A 22,097-nucleotide genomic window follows, 5' to 3' on the forward strand; every position below is an offset into this window, starting at 1 on the left:
CGCCAGTCCTACCTTTCAGAAAGTGGTTGATTTTCTGTTTCTAGAATTACTGTTCTTCTTCTTTTCAATCTCCCGTTGGATTTGTAGGTGTTTGCAATGTTTAGATAAGCTATCTAGCTGATCTCCTGCTACCTGATGTATTATCAGCCTGCTACTTCTCTGCCATCTTGACTCTGAATAGCATTTCTGTACTCTGCAAATCACTAGAAAATTTTTAATTTGAAAGCTATTGTTTATAATGTGAAACAACCAAAACCAACAAAACAACAAAACCCAACAATACTTAGGATTGTATCTTACAAGAGGTGGTCATGAACTTTATATAAAATGGCATAACATTTTATTGACAATCTTTGGAAAGAAATATGTTCATATTTAGGATGGCTCAACATTAAAAAAAAAAAAGTCAGAATTCCCCATCGTTGCAACATTGTAAACCTGCTCTTCTTTCTCCATCAATCATTTATAGGGAGTTGAACTCACCAGATGGATTTCTAAGTGACATACTATGGAGCAATGGGAGAAGATGCACTCCTGCTGACTATGTATCAGAGGACCCTTAACAACAAGGATGCAGGTAGTGTATGAGAAATAATACACTTTTATACATTTTAGCTTCATTTCAGCCAATAATTTTGATTCTTAATTTAGTGTCATTTGTTGTATTTTGGAATATTCTCTTGGTTTCCATATTTATCCACATTATTGTGAATTATAGCATAATTTTACATGCCCTCATAAAAAATATATGTATTTTTGCCACCCTAGGGACACATTGTACCTCAGCTAGGAAAACCTGGAGACACAGCCCATGTTTCCTTTACCATTCTTTCTTTTGTGTACTTGTAAGGTGACCCTAGACCATTGGGGTGGGGCACGTGTACTCACTTTAAAGTAACCGATGTTGTTCTTGACAAGTTGCATGAGTCAAAGCTTTTCAGTACAGAAAGAAACTTTCTGGCATAGAAGGAAAGCAAGAATTGTCTGGTAATGTTAAGAATGATATTACACAGATTTCTATTGCTGCTGTAACAAATCATCACAAACTTAGTGGTTTAAAACGATGAATTTATTATTTTACAATTCTCTAGGTCCTAAGTCTGGCATGGGTCTTACCAGATTAAAATCAAGGTGTTGGCAAGGTTACATTCCTTTCTGAACACTTTAGGAGACATTCTATTTCCTGGCTTTTTCCAGCTTCTAGAGGTTACTCGCATTTTGTGGCTTATATCATTTTATTCCATCTTCAAATCCAGTAACATCAGATCGAGTCTTCCTTATATCACTCTAACCTCTTTTACCTCCTTTTCTAACTTTTTAAGGACACTTGAGATTACACTGGGCCCACGTAGATAATCTAGGATAATGTCCCATTACAGGGTTCTTAACTTAATCATATCTGCAGAGTCCCTTTCACCACATAAGGTCACATTTTCTCAGGTTCTGGGGATTAAGACATGGACATCCTGGGGGTGAGTTGGGTGAGTGGGCTGTTTAACGTCACTTCCTGTCCCCTTCACCTGCTCATTCTGCTCTGGCCACACTGTCACACTCCAGAGTCAGTACTCATTATTCCCGTAGTGTAGAATGCTGTCCCTTTCAAGGCTGTCCCCTTTAATTTGCTCACATCTCTGCCCAGATATCCCTTCCTCAGAGGGCTGGCCTCTACCTGAAGTCCATTCTGTGATTTTCAACCTCTTACTATGTTTCATTGTTCTCCATAGTGCTTCTCACTACTCTCCGGCTTCCTTTCTGGAAAGTAAGCTCCTTCTATATAACTGACTTGATCACTTTGGCTCTCCTGTACCACCCAGTGTCTAAGCCAGTGCCTGGCACATAAGAACTCAAGTAAAGGCATGAATGAATCAATTTCTTACTTTCGTCTTTTACTTCAGTGAGCTGGACCAAAATGAAATCTCTATAACTCAAACTATCAGTTGAATTCAAATCGAAGTACAGAAAGCATGACCATTACACTTAGCTATTTCACTGAGAGTGCTATTTGAGTATATAGTCTAAGTAACCAGATTAAGACTAACATCAGTTAAGTGTGAACTCGATGTTCATCAATGTTATGTTTCTGTGAATGCTCCTATTATTGGTTATAACTTTTGAGACTAGAGATTGATCATAATGATGACAGTAATAATTACTATCACCTTTATTGCCTTCTATGGAAATGCCTGGTACTAAATCCTTTACATGGATTCTTTTATTTAATCTTCTCACTCCATGACATCACAGAGTGTACACATTTACTGTTTTGTTTACCCCAGAAAATTATTTCCCCCTACTCAACACTTCTTTTGGGAAACTACTTCTCACTTCCACTGAATGGTCCTAGAGGCAGCCCATTTACAGTACCCCAGCTATGCATGGGCATGTGACCCTGTCTGGGCCAATCAAAGTGGGGGTCTGGAGGTTGACACATAACCTCTGTCAAACTGATCAGAATTCTTCCCATGATTTTTTGGACTCAGGCTGAGAAGAGAGCTTTCCTTTTTCTCTTGAGTCAAAAACTGCCAAGGATATGAGCCCACAGCTTCCTGTGGTCTGTGGAGAAGTAAATCATCAGAGAAAATGGAACAAAGATTAGAGTTGAAAAATCCTCACTTATACATTATATATTTTTTATTTTTCCTGTTTTACCAATGAACAAACATATTTCAGAACAGTTAAATAATTACCAGAGCTCAAGTAGCTAGTAAATAGCTAGTAAATGAAGGACTCTGACCCTAAGTCAGCCTAACTGCAATAACCATCTTTTCTTTCCCTTTGCTGTACTATGTCCTGGTACCCCAGATTCGTTAAAGATAGCTACTCTTGCCCTTCTACCTGGTTTCCGAAAACACACAGCAGGAAAAATTCATGCTCTGCAGTACTAGAAGGGGACATTAAAAAAAAAAATCTATACATCTTATATTCTGATACATTTGTTCCCTTGAGGCTCAAGGACTCGCTAGAATGACAAATATGTTCTATATTTTGTACTAATTCCACTGGAGTGGGAGTGGCTTCTTAGACCTTTGTGTTGATAAGGATTCTGAGGCTTCATCTTGGCTAGCAGAAGAAGAAGTGGAGGAAGTGGAAGAAATAAGCTACTCATTATCTCTATGCTTCATAATGTTTGATAATTTGGATGACATTTTTGGAACTATTGAGCTATAAATTGTAGCCTACACCTTTTTCAGGGAGTGGTGAAAGAAAGGCTCATTATTCAGTTCAAAGAATGTTTCAGTTGTTGGTCAAGGGCTCACCTGTGTTCCAGGCCAAATACCTTATTTATCTCTTCTTTATCAAACACCTTTTACAAAACTCCCAGATAGCCCTATCCCACAGGGGATAGGGGCAGCTACATGACCTGAATTTTTAGATTCTAGAACTGAATGTCATTTATTGGAACCTCTCTTTTCTGGTGAAGGGGTGCTAAATCACAGCCACCCTGAAAAATTGTCATGCGCTGGTATTGTTGAAGGTTTTCTTACAATCAAATTGGGCCTCGCATTTTGTTGGGTGGAAGTTCCATTTCTTCATCTTTGGTCCAAGTTACTTAGCAATGGCCATCAAACTATGCACCCACCATATTGTTTTGCATGTTTGACTAGAACATTGACAGATTAATAGGAAGGGTAAATAGCAGAGCACAACTGCAGGGGCCCAGTGTGGGGTGGCAGGATTGACTGCTCTGGACTTTGTTGTGTTTGCTCAGAGGAAGCCACAGCAAAAGCCTGCTGGGAGGAGGTGACCCGGGTCACAGGCGTTTGTTTCTTGTCTCTATAGAAAACAATTGTCTTCTCAATGGAAGATAGCTTTTTCTGAATCTACATGGTTCCACTGAGGAGGAAGCATTTGCCATTCCAGGGTGCTTGCTAAAACACACACATACAGATAAAAGGCCACACAAAAGTTCAAATTTACTGTATTTCCCCCGAGAATCCTTTGTCTGATGTGAACCAGCCTAACTTTGGAAAGTTTATCTAGAGGGTCTCTAAACCTTCACTGCTTCATGGTTAACTCCCAATATTTGATGTTTGTAAAGTTTTTATGAAGTTTCGAAATGATCCAACCACCTTTCCACACCTCTGATTGATGAGTGTGGAATCCATTTCACGTTTAGCACTGTTGACTTTGTAGACTCTGGCTTTGCTGGAAAGCTATTTTGATCTCGAAATTGTTCTATTTGGAATTAATATGAGTGAAATATGTAAATGGTGAAGAAAAGTCTACTGTGCAAATTTGAATCAACCAAAAGTAGTGTAGTGGATCTATTTAAAGGTGTGAACTGTGTTTCTGGTTGATAGATTTTGTTTGTTTGTTTTGAAAATGGCTGATTTTATATTTGCAGAGTTTTAGGAGTTTTTGGAATCAGGTTTATTTCTAATAGAAGAGTTCAAAGGGTTCCACACTGATTTTTGATTAGTATTTCTTGATCTTTCTCTGTGTTTCTCTCCCTAATACATAATAATATATATTGCAAATAAATAACATGTAATCATTATTTTTGCTATATACATTATATCTATATTCTACCTACCTACCTATCTGTCTATCTAATCAGCCAGACCTTCTTCTGGATTTGGTGGGAAAGAGGTGTGAACAGGTGGCTCTTTAAAATTCCTCTTTTTGGTACTTTAATTAATTTTGCTTTGTCATGCTCAACTCCCTGTGAACTCTATTCCACCATCTCTCTCCATCTTCACTTCCTTTTCTCTCTTCTTCACACTTTTGCTTACTTTTCTCTTCTGCCTTCCATCTCCCTAGAGCTCAGATCTTGGATATTGTATGGAAATGTTACTACTGGTGGTTTAGTGGAAGCCATTTTAATTCCTGGCTGTTTACTTCAGGTTCCACTGAGTTATATGTACCTCGTCAGCAGAAACCCACCATGTGGGGAAAACACAACTCAAAAAACTCTGAGGAATAAAAATTTTCATGACACTAAAAACTGGGATCAATCTGAGAATGAAGAAAAAACAAGGCAGCTGCACTTCTATGAGAAACACTCTTTTATGGCATTAAAATCCTCTGACTCTGTGCTACTCCAAGCATAGTTCTTGTCCTTAGGGAGCTGACAGACTTGGGTTGAGGCATGAGGACAGATCATTATTCAGGAGAGTTATAAAACAGCATATCCAGTGCCATGGTAGAGTGACCCCAGGAGGCTGTGACAGGCACAGAGGAGACACCAACTCTAATTTCTCAAGATACAAGAAGATGCATGTATAATTGTTTGCCTTTGTATTGCAGCTTAATTTAAACTCCTTTGCAAGGCATAAAACAAAGCAAGAGCAAATATTTAGTTGATACCTGTATTGTAGACACATGATAAGCCTTGGGGAAAGAGCACTTGACTGTGGATGTAGAAATCACATCTGTCACATTCTCTGTGTAGGGTGTGAGCCTGACACTGATCCTGGGACTCCATGAATAACTGTGGAATGAATAGATGCATGACACAAAGCCCAAAGACCTTAATTACCAGTTATCAGCTGTGTAATCTTTAGCATGGCTGTGGGTCTCTCCAAGTGTCCCATTTCTTTACCTATCAGATGACTCCATAATGTCTGCCCATGTTCCAGTATGATCATAAAGTCAAGTCCTATTTATTGAGGACCTACTATGTGGTAGGTACTAGTCTAAGGATTTTCATGTGTTTGCTCATTTCATCTCCACAATAAAAATATGAAGAAGGTAATACTATTAACTCCAATTTACAGATGATTATGTGTCATCAGTTTTTTTTTTTTTTTTGGACTATAAAGTCCTTTATCATTTAAATAAAAAGCATTGCCATTAATATCGTTCATATTTCCAAAACAAAAGCATGGGAATAGTCTTCTAGGACGTCCTATCTCTTGTCTGTGACTCTCTGGCTGTCCTACACTCAATTCTGACTGGGAGAATATTTTTGATATCCATTTTAATTAAGGATCTTTGGATCATAAAGAAGTGAAAGCATTTCAAATTTTCAGGAAGATCAATAGGTCTTTATTTTGAGTGTACATGTTACTGGAATTGGAAAGCCAATTCCCAGAATGCTAGCAGGACAAGCTGCCATGCGAAGGGCCAGCTTCTCTTTGACAGAGCACAGGGCCTCTGCTTCCCCAAATGAGCCCTCCATTCTCCTTTCTTTTCAGTGGCATCTTTGTTTTTTTCACCATTGTTCTTTGTCACCAAGGCCCTTCCAACTCCAGTGATGCCTCAAAAGATGGGTTACTTCCCTGTTGTATTCATTCTAGTTTATGTCTTTGGTCCAGCATATTTTCTCATGCAAATTCACCTCACAACTCTTTAGTCACCAGAGGGTCTGAACAAGGAGCAAGGAGGGATCAGCAGTGTTCTGTGCCCTTGAGCCTTCTGGGGGCTGTGGCTGGTTCCTTTTTAGAAGGAGAGGAAAAAGGCAAACCTGAGACGGACATCTGTCCTTCATCTTATTCCTGTCCAGCAACTGGATCTAGTGTGAACTGAAGCATCAATTTTATTGTTTGCCAAATTTACCCAATAGAGCTTTTTTTGCAGAGTCTCACATTACAAAGGAAAGAGGCGGATAGAACTTTTTCTTTTATTAGTTTCAGAGGTAGAATTTAGTAATTTATCAGTTGCATATAACACCCAGTTCTCGTTACATCAAGTGCCCTCCTTAACATCTATTACCCTGTTACCCCACTCCCCACCCACTTCCCTCCAGCACCCTCAGTTTGTTTCCTAGAGTTCAGTGTCTCTTAATGTTTGCCTCTCTCTCAATTTTCATCTTATTATATTTTTCCTTCCCTTCCCTATGTTCATCTACTTTGTTTCTTGAATTCCACATATGAGTGAAATCATGTGATATTTGTCTTTCTCTGACTGACTTATTTTGCTTAGCATAATACCTTCTAGTTCCACCCATGCCATTGCAAATGGCAAAACTGCATTCTTTTTAATGACAGAGTAATAACCCATTAAACACACCCTCCCCCCACATCTTTTTATCCATTCATCTATTGATAGAGGTCTTGGCTCTTTTCATATTTTGGCTATTGTGGACATTGCTACTAGAAACATTAGGGTTGCATGCAGCCCTTTAAACAACTGTGTTTATATCTTTTGGATAAATATGTAATGGTGCAACTGGAGGGTCATAGGGTAGCTCTATTTTTAACTTTTGAGGAACTTCCACACTTTTTCCAGAGTGGCTGCACCAGTCTGCATTCCCACCAACAATGTAAGAGGGTTCCCCTTTCTCTGCATCCTCACTGACATTTGTTGTTTCCTGACTTGTTAGTTTTAACCATTCTGACTGGTGTGAGGTTTTGATTTGTATTTCCTTGAGTGGTAGAACTTTTAAGGATTGCTTCTAACTGAAAAAAAAAAAAAATTAAATGAAAACTTTGGTTTTTAACCTGTCGTTAAATAAGAAAATGGTCTTGGGGTAATGACTTCCCAGATTTTAAGTCCAATTAGAGAAGGTGCAATGATTTTGTAGTGTCTGTGTTGTCAACAATTAGCAACAGGTTATGTAATTGATTTGATACATTACTACCTACGTTTTAAAAAATGGAAAATAAACAGAAAAGAATAGGGGTTAAGGTGCTGTGTACTTGAAGGTATTCATTGTTTCTTGGCACTTTTATTGCAATAATCTATGTGTGGTCGTGTTCATTGGTCATGGTGGAAGATGCATTTTTAACTATGGGATGTGACCAAAAGATCTGAAAAGTACTGATAATGGTTAACACCTGAGTCTGGGGTCCTGTGGTTCCTGGTTCAAATCTTGACTCTACATTTTGGAGCTATGTTACTTTGCCTCACTGAACCACAGTTCCCTCTTCAGTAAAATGGGTTAAGAATATTAACTCATGCAAACAAGATGCTAAGGTAATGCAGGGAAAGTGTTTAGCATAGCATTCAAATAAATGGTAGCTTTTTAAAAAAAAATTAAATTGACCTCTGCTAATTATTACTTGATTGAATGTGGAAAGTTTCTGGAAATTCTGTACATTCAAGATGTGGATAGGCATCAGGAACTGGGAAATTGATGGCAAACAAAAAATAGCACAGAAAACATTTGACATTTTAATGTCATCTGGAAAATCCATTTCTAGGCCCCTTCGTGTTCTGGGTGAATTTAAGTCTTTTTTTCAATGCAACCATCAACAATATTCATACTAAATATTGTTACAAATGCCCCCAATCCAATCCTCAGAGATTTTTGGAAGTAAGGTAGGGGAAATGGTAGTTCATGGCCTGGTGAGGAAAAGGAAGAAGTGGAGAATAGTTGTCTTAGTCCATCGGGGCTGTTATAACAAAATATCACAGACTGGTGGATTGTAAGCAACAGAAACTTACTTTTCTCAGTTCTAGAGGTTGAGGTCCAAGATCAGGGTGCTGCCATGGTCGAATTCTTGTGAGGACTCTCTTCTGGGTTATGGACTGCTGACTTCTTACTGTGTCCTCTTGTGGTGTGAGGGGACTTCTCTGGGGCCTCTTTTATTAAGGGCACTAATTCCATTCATAACACTCCTCACGACTTCACCACCTCTCAAGGGTCCCATCTTCTAAAACCATCACACTAGGCATTAGGATTTCGACATATGAATTTGGGGTGTGGGGGAAAGTCACAAATATTCATAGCATTAATGAAATAAGATGGGGCTATTTCAGGTACTTAGTGGTGTGCGACAAATGCTTCAAACATATTGTCATAAAACAGCAGCATTCTATTATGCTCATTAATTGTGTGAGCCAGGAATTCAGCCAAAGCACAGAGGGATGGCTTGCTTCAGTTCCATGATGCCTTGGGCATTAGCTTGGAAGACATGAAAGCCAAGGTTGACTCAAATGACTGGGTGCTGGAATGGTCTGGAGACTTCTTCACTTCTCTGTCTGGCATCTGGGCTGAATGACTTGAAGGCTAGGTTTAGGTAGAGCAGTCAATCAGCACATCTATTTGTAGCTTTTCCATATGATGTGAATTTCTTCATCGTATGATGGCCTCAAGAGTGGTCAGACTTCTTACGTGGTGGCTCATGGCTCCCAGCACAGGTATTCTTAGCGAGTAAGGAGGAGGCTGTATTGCCTTCTGTCACCAGGCCTTGAGCATCATGTGGCATCACTTCTCCTGTGTTCTATTAGTCAAAGCAGTCACAAGCTTGTGTAGATTCAAGGCGAAGGGCCATAGAACCACCTAGCATCAGGAAGAATTTATGACTGTTCTCAAGACATGACAGGGTCAGATGGAGAAGATGTTTGAATGCAGAAATTAAAAGGTGCTTTTAGATGGGAAAGGTGGTATTACAGAGAGTCTTCAGTCAGGCCATGACTTTCATGTTCTTGTCATAAAAGGCAAGAAGGGAGGCAACTCAGGATGAAAGACAAAGAGGCAGGAAAGTGTCATTCGTATTTGATTTTAGATTGTCACTTGAGATATTTTCAGAATGGACTGAGTTTCCTCCTGACAGTTGGCTCTATTTAACTCAGAAACAAATTTGAATTTTGGGACCCTTCTTCTCCAAAAGGACCCTGTGGGAGATGTGGAAGTTGATGGTGAACTGCGGGGTGCGGGAGTAGCTGTCTTGTGCACTGCTGTAAAGATGTGGACAATGGATGGGGAGGAAGTTTATCAAATGAGCATCAGAAGTCTCTTCTATATCTCCATCTCTGCTTTGCAAAAATGGGATGGGAATTAGAGCAATTCTCAGTTTCAGTTCCAAGTTCATCACTAAATGTTTGCATGACCCTGGACAAACCACTTCACCTGGTGGATCATGTGCTCTGTGAGGTCACTTTCAGTTCTCAGTGACTGATTTCATCCCTTCCCAAATGGGCCAGATATGTTAATTTTATGAGCAAACCAAGCTATACATAATGCATTTTCTATCTATAAACTGAAAAAGTCACTTTCCATCTGTAATTTTGCCTGTCAAATGAGCACAGATTAAAAACTGAATGTGGCTGAAGGGCATTAATATGGGACTCCTGTTCTGTCTAATGGCTGCAGCTTTTCTGGAAAGCAATTTGACTCAATTTTATGTACCAAGTATGTTGACATGTCCATATCTATTGATACCATTCATCTCTTCTGAGAATCCATCTTAATAAAATAGGGTATGAGACCAAGATTTCTGTACAAAGATGGTCCCTACAATGTATTTATAGTTATGTAATAATGGGAGCCACCGCTGTGGTCCCCTAACAGGAACATTCTATGACTTACAGTGCATACAAACAATGATTTTAGGTGACTATAAGAATCTAATTAAAAAAAAAAAAGGATTCATTCACAATAAAGTTGCTTACAGTAATTAAATTCTGGACAGAAAAAGACTGGAAGAGGGCACCTGGGTGGCTCAGTAGGTTAAGTGTCTGCCTTTGGCTGAGGTCATGATCTGAGATGGAGCCAGGCATCCGGCTCCCTGCTCAGCCAGAGTCTGCTTCTCCCTCCCCCTCTGCCACTCCCCTTGCTGTGCACTCTCTCTCTCTCTCTCTTTTGCATGCACATGCTCCCCCCCCCCCTCAAATGAATAAATAAATAGTCTTAAAAAAAAACTGGAAGGAATGGAGTCAAGATGTCTAGATAGAATTATTGGTGATTTTGTCCCCTTTTGAGTTGAAAATCTTCATAATCAGAAAAGAAAATGAGTAGTATTGATAGATGTCTTTTATGTATTTTTTTTTAAATTTCTTTTTTGTCTTGCTCTTGACAGAGTGCCCTAAAAGAGAGCTGTCAGAATTTGAGTCTTCGGAACACCAAGCCTTCTTCCTGAACCCTCCCCAAACTCCTTGCTCCCTCTCCCATCCAGCTGGGCTTCCCTCCCTGGGCGCTGGCTCTGAGGTTGTAAGGTGGGGGAAGCGGGCAGGACAGAGGTGTCCAGCAGGTCCAGTGGGGAAAAACGTTTAGCAGCGGATCTGTGAGTGGCTGTGGGAGACTTGCAGGCACCAGATAGCCTGTGGGCATGCATGTGGTCTCCCTGAAGGAGGCCTCAAATCTCTGCAACTATTAGCTAGATTTTACTGCAGTAAATTACCCTTGCTCTGCAAGAACATTAACAAATTATCATGAAAATGCTGTCCTCACCAGCACAAATGTCTCTCAAACACTCACTTCAGTGGTTTTTTTTTTTTTTTTTTTTTCTGCACTATAAGATTCACTTGTTAGTTCTACAGAAAAGGGGAGCCTGAGTCTCATAATTTGCACTTTGGGTGAATTCATCCTCCCCCTCTTTTTTCCCCCATAGGGTTTGTTTTCGAAGCCGGCTTCTAGACGCTTGTAAAAGACAGGAGCAGTTCTGTGGGCACTTAAAATGGGGGGAGAATTCCAAAGTTGGTGCCTCCTGTTACACACCAAGAATGAGGAGATTGCCTCTTCGTCTGAGTGAGAGAGGTCTGAGTTAAGATCAGTGAGAATTTTACCCATAACACTCTGATTAGGAAAACCCCCACAGTTTACATTCTAGAAGTTTGCTCTCTGGTGGATAAAATTACTTAACCATTCTATGAATAACTATCACATGCATTACGTTTACAGTTCTTTGGAGAATAAACACCTTTCTTCACCCAGGGAATCTTAAGCTCTGTAGAGGGTAAGTCTGGGATTCAGAAAGGCAGGCCCCATTTATGAGGAGGAAGACCATACTTTGCACATCAACTCCTCTCTGAATGCTAGCTAGAATTTTAGGCTTTTCTGAACATTACATCTCATTAAGAAGTAAAAGCTGGCTTAAAAAAATCAGAAGGGTGATGAAATAAATAGCAGGTTATGAAATAAAAAATAGTATTCAAAATAAACATTTATAGGTTGAACTTCTGTTACCAATTAAAGTTTTATTCTATAAGTGCAATCATGTTCAGACATAAGTTATTTTGGGGGAAATGTTATATGATTTATTTTGCATTTTTGAGAGTTCTTGTTTTTCTACCCATTCCACCCCTTGAGACTAAGTTAGAATTTTAACATGGCATTTCAGAAACAATGGCCTTGGAAGCCAGTTTTCAATTGTGAGAGTCAGGTGTCTGAGAGAGAAAAGATCCTTTTGAATTCTAAAGACTTTCCTAGCAATAATGTTGGCAAAGTGACCAGAGCTTTATCATTACAGAGTAGATGGATCCTGGAAAAATTATCTGGCAGCTTCCTTCCAGATAGACGAGAGATAGAAAGACTTTCTAAGCTAGGGAGAGGGGGAAGGGGAGGGCTGATGAGATATGGAAGGGAAGGCCCAGAAGATGATGGGCTGTGAGAGAGAGAGAGAGAGAGGAAGCAAAATGAAGCAGCTCTCATTTGAGAGGGCTGTAGGGGAAGTGAGATCCTCAGTAAGAATCTGGGTTCAGATAGAATAGTTTTCTTAATGTGTTCTTCTAGATCAGCATCATCAGTTGAGAACTTGACAGAATTCCAAATCTTTGGACCCCACCCCAGACATACTGAATCAGGACTTCTGGGATGGACTCAACGACTTATATGTTAACAAACTGGTATTGGTTAGGTATTGGTGTGTAACAAATTATGCAAACCTCAGAAGCTGAAAACAATGGATATTATCTTTCAGTGTTTGAGGGTCTGGAATCCGGGAACATTAGCTGAGTGCCTCTGGTTCAAGGTCTGTCATGGGGCTGTGGTCAAGCTGTTGGTTGGTCTGCAGTCATCTTGAAACTGATGTAGTCTTAGAAGGGATAAAAAATGACTTCTGTGTTCTATTCTTAAGAGGTGGGTCGTGACTTCAGCTCACATTGGAGGGTATTACACAATGTATGAATACTAGGAATGAGGGATCATTAGGGATTATTTTAATGGCTGTCTACTACAAAGTTCTCCAGGAGACCCTGATGCACTTCAAGTCTGAGTAACACTGAGTTACAGTAAGAGGTCAAGAGGACCATTCAGAAAAAAGTCTGAGAATATAAGGAATTTTGTACACCATGGATTAGGGATTCCAGAGGGCACAAAGAAAGGACTTAGGGTTGTAGCTTTGAAACATTTTTGATGGTGTCCCACATTAGAAAATATATTTTTCATCCTTATCTCAGTAACACACACACACACACACACACACACACACACACATGCACATCCCTGCCCCCCCAGCTGCACATAACAATATTAATCTCATTACATGTGATGTATTTCCTTTTCTACTGTATCCTGTCTTACTCTTTCATGTTCAATCCCTTTGCATTGTACTCCATTCCATTTTCTCTAAATAATTGGTGATTGTATCCCACTAAACTGACCCTATGATATGCCAAGAGGTCATAATTAGCAGTTATAAAATATTTAGGAGAGTCAGGGAGAATTAAAAGATAGGATCAGAACAGAAAGCAGATCTCAGTGAGTCTTGATAATCCTGGCTGATGCTCAGGCACGGTGCTGAGCATTCTATATAGGTATATATCTGTATATATCGTTACATATATAACGATATATATATTGTATATACTGTATATATTGTTATATATATATCGTTATATATATAAAATTATATATATATATATATAGATGTATATTATATATCATTCTATTACATTTGGAGGAGCAGTTTCCTTAATACAAGGGGAAACTGAGGCACAAAGAACTTAAGCACTTTGCCTGATTCCATAGAGCAGGCAAGTGACCCACCCAGGATTCGAACCCGCCAGCGGCAGCTCCAAAGGCTGGCTCTTCATGATTACCACCTTCTTGCTCAGGACATGGCCTGGACCAGGGGGAGGTGAGAAACAAAAGGTTCATGCATTGGTTTTTAGGACATTCTCCACTGATGGACTTTTGTGAGTAATGTGATCAATGACCCTACAACATCTTTGATAATACTTAGCCATCACACTGACAGTGCTTTCATGGATGTGCAGACACCCCTAGTATTCTTCAAATCAAGTCGGGTCCATTGGACTTCCATGCCTTCCATGGCAGAGTTTACCAGCCTGGCTCCCTCATAGTAGGTAATGCCCTTCCTAATGGCAGCAATACTTTGTCTTTACCCAACGAGTTTGCTTTCCTGTATTTTAGTCTGGTAGACAAGCTCTGTGTGTGGCTTTTAGGGGACATTCCAGTTGGAGTTGCTAAAGAAGGCAGCCTACAGTAGCACCCTATTGTGTGTTGTGGTATTAGGAGGGTACTTTGGTTTCTGGCTGTAAACAATGTTTCTTTGTCTGGACTTCAGGCCATCTTCCATACCTTGTCAAAAATGGAAATAACACCCAGCTTTCTAGATGATGTGTAGATGGATCAGCAGAGCTAAGTCTTAAACTCCACTGTATCTACTCGGGTTCCAGACTAAGCAAGCATGCAAAAGATTTGGACAGTATGAATGTGACTATTTCTCTTTAAAAATCTTACATTTGCATAACACTTTGCAATTTCCAAAGCTTGTTTTCATATACTTCTTTTTTATAATCCTTAAGAGTATTTTAAGATTAAAAAGGGGTGGATAGTTTTTTTTTTTTTTTAAGATTTTATTTACTTGTCAGAGAGAGAGAGGGAGGGAGAGAGAACGCACAGAAGCAGGGAGAGAGGCAGGCAGAAGGAGAAGCAGGCTCCCCACTGAGCAAGGAGCCCTGATGTGGGACTCCATCCCAGGACCCTGACCAGAGCAGAAGGCAGATGCTTAACTGACTGAGCCACCCAGGCATCCCCAAGGGTTGATAGTTTTATAACCAGTTTTCTGTTTGTGGAAATGGAGACCCCAAATGTTAAATATATCATATGAATCCTAGATGTGGAAAAGTTATGTATGTATGTATGTATTTTAAAAATTTACTCATTCATTTATTTGACAGAGAGAGAGGGGGAGTGAAGGAGAGGGAGAAGCAGGCTCCCTGTGAGGCTTGATCCCAGGACCCTGGGATCATGACCTGACCTGAAGGCAGATGCTTACTTAACCCGCTAAGCTACCCAGGCACTCCTGGATGTGGCAAAGTCATTTAACCTAAGTCTTTGTTTCACAAAGGAGGGAACAAAAGCCCAGAGAAGTCAGGTGGCTTGTTCAGGGTCACACAGCTAGTAAGGGCAGAGTTGAATCAAGAATTAAAGTCTCCTCGTCTTATCACAATCTGCTATTGCTAATCTAATTTCCTGAACGTAAGTGAAGACATGGCAAATATGGTATCATTTATGTCCACATGTCTATAAGTGTTATGGAAATGTTTTATAAATGCAAAGTGCATCTGGAATGCAGTCTTTGCATATTTCTCTAATCAGGAATGTATTGTTCAACTTCTTCAGAGACCTAAAATTTCCAGACTTTAATTTGTAAGCTCATGATATTGTCTGTCCTCTACATGGACGATGCAATGCAGGATTATGTTGTTAGGGGATTATGAAGAGCTATTTGTCATCTTCAAAGTAAGGGGAAGCTCTGATGTGGCTTGAAAAAAAAGACACTATTGTTAATTGTCTGAGCTAAGTGGCTGGATTGCGGGCAGTTTTTGCATTCTCTCTAAGCATATGTTTGAAATGGCATATTTGCATTTAAGTGTGAGAATATAAAATGAAATTTCATCGTAATGCAGTGAATGTGGTCCTAAAATTATATTCTTATAAGACAGATTGCTTCATTGGAGGTTAGTGGAAGACAGTAATTTTAGTCGACCTGTCACAAGGACCGCGGAAGTAAAGATCCGTTTAATGGTGTTTTCAACAGACAGGATATTGCACCAAGGAAATACCTAAATGATCACAAGTGTCACTTCCTAACATACCTTGGATCTACTCATGCCAACGACAAGAATTTAAGTTTGTTAGAGGCTAGGAACCAATCGTCAATTACCTGATCTCCAAATTCACATTTAACATATGTGCATTCACTCACATGTATATATTTAGCTCCTCTAATTTACAGGTAGGACTTTCTTACTAAAGTTTGCTTATAAATAGGTTGTTTATTTTCCACCTGGAAACATGTACTAAGTGTTCAAAGCTGAGCTCAGTCCTGCGGGTAGGCTCTGAAGCCAAACTCAAAAACATTTGAAAACAACACTGTAAGGGTCTATTTAGCCAGAGCGGCCCCACCTCAGTTGAACAGCCATTTTGTTGTTTATGCAGTAAAACTTAAATTGACCCTGCACCCCCCAGGGGAACTTAATTAAAAGCAAGTCCAGGAAACCAGTTCCAGGTAGCAAAGCCCAAATACCAGGGTGGGTCAGGTCAGGTGGAGATAACAGCCCAAATGCAGGGATGAGTCTGGTCAGGTGGAGACATCCAATCAGTAGATCCCATATACTGTCTCCCTAGCTACCAAGGAGTATGGACCCTGCCTTTTGGGTGCCAATTCTGACCAAGGTGATAGGCTAGTTCAAATGTCTATTATAGGGTAAATTGTTAATTCAATTGGTCACTTATGTGTGACCTAGAATGACTGTGCAGCTTTCTCTGTGTGTTACAATCTCATTCGCCACCTGTGTGTGGCCAGGCCCAACCACATGGCCTTTGCTCTATAAAAGTTAGTCTGTGAGGCAGGGAGGGGGTCGCTCTCTCTGTAAGGGGCAGCCACGACCGATCTGTTTGATGGTCGGTTTGATTCTTGATGCTTGGCGCGAAACAAAGCTTTGCTTGACCTTTGTTCTGTATCAGTCTCTCTCCTTTGACCATGGACCCATTCTTGGGGGACCCAACAACACTGCAGCTCCCATGGCATGGATAGTAATTTCAGTAAGTCTCAGATCCCAGTCCCCAGGTCCCAGTGCCCCAGGCTCCAGCACTGGGTCTTTTTTCACTGAGCTGGCTAGGTGCTAATCAAATCTACTCCTGCTCTGGAGTGCACAGTGGGACTGTAATTTCCAGCCTCACTTGCAGGTAGATGTGGCCTTGGAATTTGTGCTGGTCAACAAGATGTGAGTGTGGAAGCAATTGATTCCATGCCCAGGCTTGGCCCAGAAAAGTCTCCCAGGATTTCCTATATTCTTTTCTTTTCTGTTCACTAGCTGGAAGAGAAGGTCCCCAAGTCTCAAGGGGCTCATCCAGTAGAGGTTCCTGAATGATTGTGTGGAAGGCTGACTGTTACATATCTTCAGGGATTGTCAGATATGCAAAAAATAAATTTCAATTGTGTGAAGCAGTTGAACTTTTGGGATTTATGTCTCATAGCAGTGAGTGTTAACAAATACTCTTTTATGAATCCTGTGCCCACAGAGTTAAGCCACTTTGGTCTGAGCTTTTCAGGAAGACGGGATGGCTTAGGGTACAGGAAGCTCTCAAGGTAGCTGAGGAGGAAGGCTTCTTGCAGCAGAGGTATGGAGAAGGACAAGGGTATCAGGGTCCTCAACATTGGGTGAAAGAGTGTCCTCTAGCTGTGGCAACAGTTTCAGGTAGAGCAAAGGCAGTGTCTTCAGCATCTCTGTGCATTGCTTGCTTCATGTAATATTTCTTAATTGAGAGATTGGTGCTACACACACACACACACAATCATTTTTTTAAACATCTAAATTTTAATTTAAGATTGTGTCAATATCTGGAGAAAATGTGAAACCTAATTAGGAAGCTGTGGTTACTATAAGAATTCCCCTCTCTGATCTGTTAGGAGGCCAAGCATGATAGGGATACTGAAGCCCATCCTGGGAGGCAAGAGACTCTTCTGATGGCTGACTTTGGCTTGAGGACTCCCAGGCCTTCTAGATGTATTTTCCATAGACTGTGTGGCAGTATAGGAAGCTTCCACCCAGCCTCCACTCTTTTCCTTTCTCCTTGCCTGCAGGGGTCAGACTTGTTTCTCCCCATTTTTTTCAAGAGTCATTTCCCCTAATACTTTTCTTCATTGTTTAATCTGTTGTGGCATCTTCTTCTTGGAAGATCTGAACCAACACAAAAATCATTCTAATCTGTTTGGAGGTATAAAAAGGGACCAATTCTCTTAAAATGTGAGGGAGCTGTGGTTGTCTCATCTAGTTCCCTGACCAGGTGTGACTCCATTGCAGAGCACGACTTGGCCCTTGAGCTATAGATGGCATCTTGGGCAGAGACCCCTGTGGTCCACTCAAGAAACAGGACCAGAGTCATTAAGAAAGAGAATTTTTGCTTTTAGGTCCAGGGATCCCTGATGGAGATGGGAACAATAGAAAAGGAGGAACATAGACTAAGACCTTGCTCAGCTGGATGTTTTCCACAGGGATCTCTTAGGATTATTAAATGGAAATCCATTTCTGGTAATATTTTCATCCCAAAGAAAGGACGATGCTCAGACACTGTAAGAAACATCACAATCTGGTAAGAGGCAGAGCTGGTATTTGAACCCAGATCTCAGTGTCACTATTTGTTTTACTCTTTCTAATTTGCCACATGCCTCTTTTTAGAGAGCAGTTTTGCTGTGAAATCTTGAAAAAGCACTGTCTGTTATCTTTCTTACAGGCTGATGCTAGAAACCTACTAGTTTCAGAGTCTGGAGAAGGAAATGCCTCCTCCCATGGTTGTTGGACTCACCCCCGCCCCCCATGTCTTCTTTATGTGAAATGTCTCATAATTAAAAAGTACAGATTCTATACAGACACAGAAGCTTTTCAGTATAGACCACATTTCCAAAAGTGGTTATTATGCATGGATGTGCTTGGAGAATTAGATTTCTGTGCTCTTGACTTTAATTGCCCTGTCTAGATATGTGATTAAGCTTTTGTTCTTTGTTTCAAGATGACCAGTCAATGGAGTTGTGTGGTTTTCATTCTATCTGAAGTGCAGTTGGAGGACAGGCAACTGAGCCCGCTGCTTTTCCCCACTTCTCCTTCCTAGTTGCTATGATTATTATTTCAATATATTCAGGTCTTATTAAACACCAAGACTGATATAAAATAGCACTACACTATGGCCAATTTTTTAGCTATGTGAAGTTTTATTTTATTTTTTTTAAAAAAGTCATACAGGAAGATAACAAAGACTGAAAATTTTACTTGTGCCTTTACCCCACCCCACCAAGACAGAGCATATAGATGTAAAGTTTGTGGGAAGTCGGGGCAAACATAGTTTAACACAAAACTGTAGGGCCCTGTCTTTGAACATCTGTTACTATGGCAACTGATTTAAAAGCTTGAAAGATCAGGTTTTTTAGGCAACTTAACTAGATGTTTTTGAAAGTATGGGAACTAAAAATATTTAAAAAACAGACCCTTGTAGATCCCCATTCAGCTGACCTGGCTGACACAGCAGTAAGACATTGTTGTGACAACCGGAGAGAATGCACAAAGGAATGTGGCTCATAAACAACAGCTCCAGCCAGGAGAGCTAGCCTGGGCACTAAGGCGGCCATTTTCTCTCTGTTTTCCAAGAGATGGTCAGCTGGGCGGAGCTTACAGACTGCCGCCCCTCCCCCTCCCACTACAGCAGTACAAGGGTGCTATTCGCTTCATCTTCTCTGCACCTTTCAGTCACAGATGAAGGAGCCAGCTGACTTTCTCATGGGGCACAAGCATGGAAATGAGAGAAGTGAACTTCCTCAGAGAAACACAGTATGCATCTTGGAGGTACCTTCTGTGGATAACTATGCTAAATGTGACTTTCTTGGAGGAATATGATACAGAAATTGAGACTTACCTGCATGTTCATTTGGAATTGCAAACTACCAGAATTCTCTCTGTTCCATCTTATGCATAGGTTCAAAGTAGAAAGTAAACAAATAACAGTTTCCAGGGACGACAAACAAAAGGGTCCAAGTTCTATGAACACAGTTCTTCAGCCATACTGGTGAACACAGTAACTGAGGAAAGATTACAAAAGGAAGAGGAAGCCTCAGGGTCATGCATCCTTCTCTCTGTGTCACGAGTGGACCATTTAGGCTTCTTAGAAAATTGCATTTTTAAGATGGTAATTGGTCAGATAATCTTTGAGAAGTCTTTTCATCATTCTTGTGAATTTTTCAAAGCAGATTATATTACCTTAAAACTCAGACCAAGAAAACAGAAATCACAAGTGACTGGATGAAGGATTTTACTAGCTTATTAACTTACTGCATAAAGTCACCCATAAGAAACATCCTTAAATCTGCAAGGAATTTCTGTTTATTTATTTACTTGAGAGAGAGAGACTCTTGAGAGAGAGAGAGGGAGAGAGAGGGAGAGCAGGAAGAGTCGGGGACAGGCAGAGGGAGAGAGATAATCTAAGCCTGCATGCCCAAGGTGGAGGCTGATGTGGGGCTTGGTCTCACCACCCTGAGATAGTGACTGAGCTGAAATCAAGACTCAGGCACTTAACTGTTTGAGTTACCCAGGTGCCCCTGTGAGGAATTTCTAAAAGGAAAGAGAAATGGATAAATTCAGACTTAAGAGGAAAACTACACCTCGATTTCCAAGGTCTATTGAAAAAACAACCTCAGTCTTCAAGGAAGAATTGATTTGTAGAGAAATGTTTGCAGTACCATGTAACTAACTGGGCAAGTGTCAGAAGAAATATCCGGTTCAATTTCCAAACACTTACTTTATGTTTTGCTGTTGGTTCTTTTCTCACGTATGCTGTGTTTTACTGTTTGCCTGAAGAAAATGGTGGCTATGGAGTTAAAAGTCTGCTTTTCCTGGTATAGTGAAAATGGCAGCTCTCAAACTCTGGACTTTTGAACCCAAACATTAGTGAACTGAGGCAGGAATGAAATGTCTTTGTACTGATCTTTGACAAGATTTGAAAAATCCCTGTTGTTTCCAGAAAATGTCCTATAAATGTCAAAAGCCATCATATTCAAAGGGGCTGTGTTCTAGAGTCATCAGCAACAGCAACATCTAGTCGGCAAAGAAGAACACATAAGTCTGGGATTCTTAGTGAAGTTTATCCTGGATAAAGTAAAAAGGAATATTGTACAATAGATGTTTTTAATAGAAAATAAGTAGATAATTTTAAATATCTCTTATTAAACTCATAAGTACTTACTCTAAGCTTGACAGGTTAAAAAGTAACATGCAGATTCACATCTTTCTTTTCCCTCTTTCTAAGGAGATAATAGGATGAAAAGATCCATGGGCTTATCCTTAAGAGAAAAATCAGTGAAGGTAGAAAGAGGAACCTCACATCTTAGGGGATATGAGGGAGCAAGGAGAACTCTCAGACAGTGTGAAGAGGAACAGAGAAGAAAGGGCCATCCAGGATGGTGGAAGGAGACCTGAATAGTGGGAGATCTGTATGGTGCGGACGAGAGTTTATTTGAGGAAGAAGAACAAAAGACTGCATAAGCAAAGATAAAAAACAATGGAATATTACTCAACCACAAAAAGAATGAAATCTTGCCATTTTCAATAACATGGATGGAACTAGACAGTATTATGCTAAGTGAAATAAATCAGAGAAAGACAAATACCATATGATTTCATTGGTGTGGAATTTAAGGAACAAAAGATCACGGGGGGGGGGGGAAAGAGGAAAACCAAGAAACAGACTCTTAACTATACAGAACGAACTGATGGTTACCAGAGAGGCAGTGGGTGGGGGGATGGGTTAAATTGGTGATGCGGATTAAGGAGGGCACTTGTGATGAGCACCAGGTGATGTATGGAAGTGTTCAATCACTAAATTGCACACCTGAGATGAATATTACACTGTTTGTTAATTAACTAACTAAAATTTAAATAAAAACATAAAAAATTTTTAATAAACATTGCTTTGAACCCAGGAAAGGTTTATGATGGACATTTCTACTTATTCCATTCTTCTTTGAAAATTATATCACTCCAGAACCATAGTATAAGAGCCACTTTTTTGTATGAGTAATTCAGATGAATTTAATCCAAGAAACATTTGTAGGTGTGAGAGACTGCTATGTGTGTACTCAGTTCATCATTTTGAAATAGAAGTCTCCATAGCTTCCTTTTACATGGTTTTTCTTCCTAGCCTCTTTGCTATGTTATCTGAAAGATAAAAAGATGAGAAAGACAGTTTTTCTCTCTGAGAGCTAATAATGTAGTAGAAGACTTGTATGTTCCTTGGTGTAGCACTACTATGATTGTCAGCGACAGTTATGTATATATGTATATATATTTGTATATGTATATATATATATATATAAAATAACAGTTATATGTAAGTGTTGTTCTAATTGTGAGGAGAATTCCAGCAAGAAGACAAGTAGATGGGATTGTTATTGCTGTTGTTGCAGGTTGGTGATGAAACAAGGAACTCTTCAACAAATGGTGCTTGGGCAACTGCTGACTCCTAGATATATCTAGAT

At 40.0% G+C, this 22,097-nt stretch overlaps 1 protein-coding gene across 4 annotated transcripts in view; it reads left to right on the forward strand.

Moving 5' to 3' along the window:
• The first annotated feature begins 476 nt into the window (after nucleotides 1–476).
• The window catches only part of CUNH12orf42 (chromosome unknown C12orf42 homolog), a 134,835-nt gene continuing 113,214 nt past the window's right edge, over nucleotides 477–22,097 (forward strand). For 3 of the 4 annotated variants that reach the window (XR_006608032.1, XM_045084776.1, XM_045084777.1), the window contains exon 1: nucleotides 498–577. Coding sequence is in view for 1 of the 4 variants with exons in the window: in XM_004743006.3 (XP_004743063.1) it covers nucleotides 572–577 (6 nt within the window). In the remaining 3 variants the exon portion in view is untranslated. Of the gene's footprint in view, nucleotides 578–22,097 lie in introns of all 4 variants that reach the window. The other variant, XM_004743006.3, reaches the window with a different exon arrangement.

This window comes from Mustela putorius, unplaced genomic scaffold (assembly GCF_011764305.1).
Source record: "Mustela putorius furo isolate JIRA1106 unplaced genomic scaffold, ASM1176430v1.1 tig00000788_pilon_pilon_pilon, whole genome shotgun sequence".
In the NCBI taxonomy this organism is placed as follows: domain Eukaryota; kingdom Metazoa; phylum Chordata; class Mammalia; order Carnivora; family Mustelidae; genus Mustela; species Mustela putorius.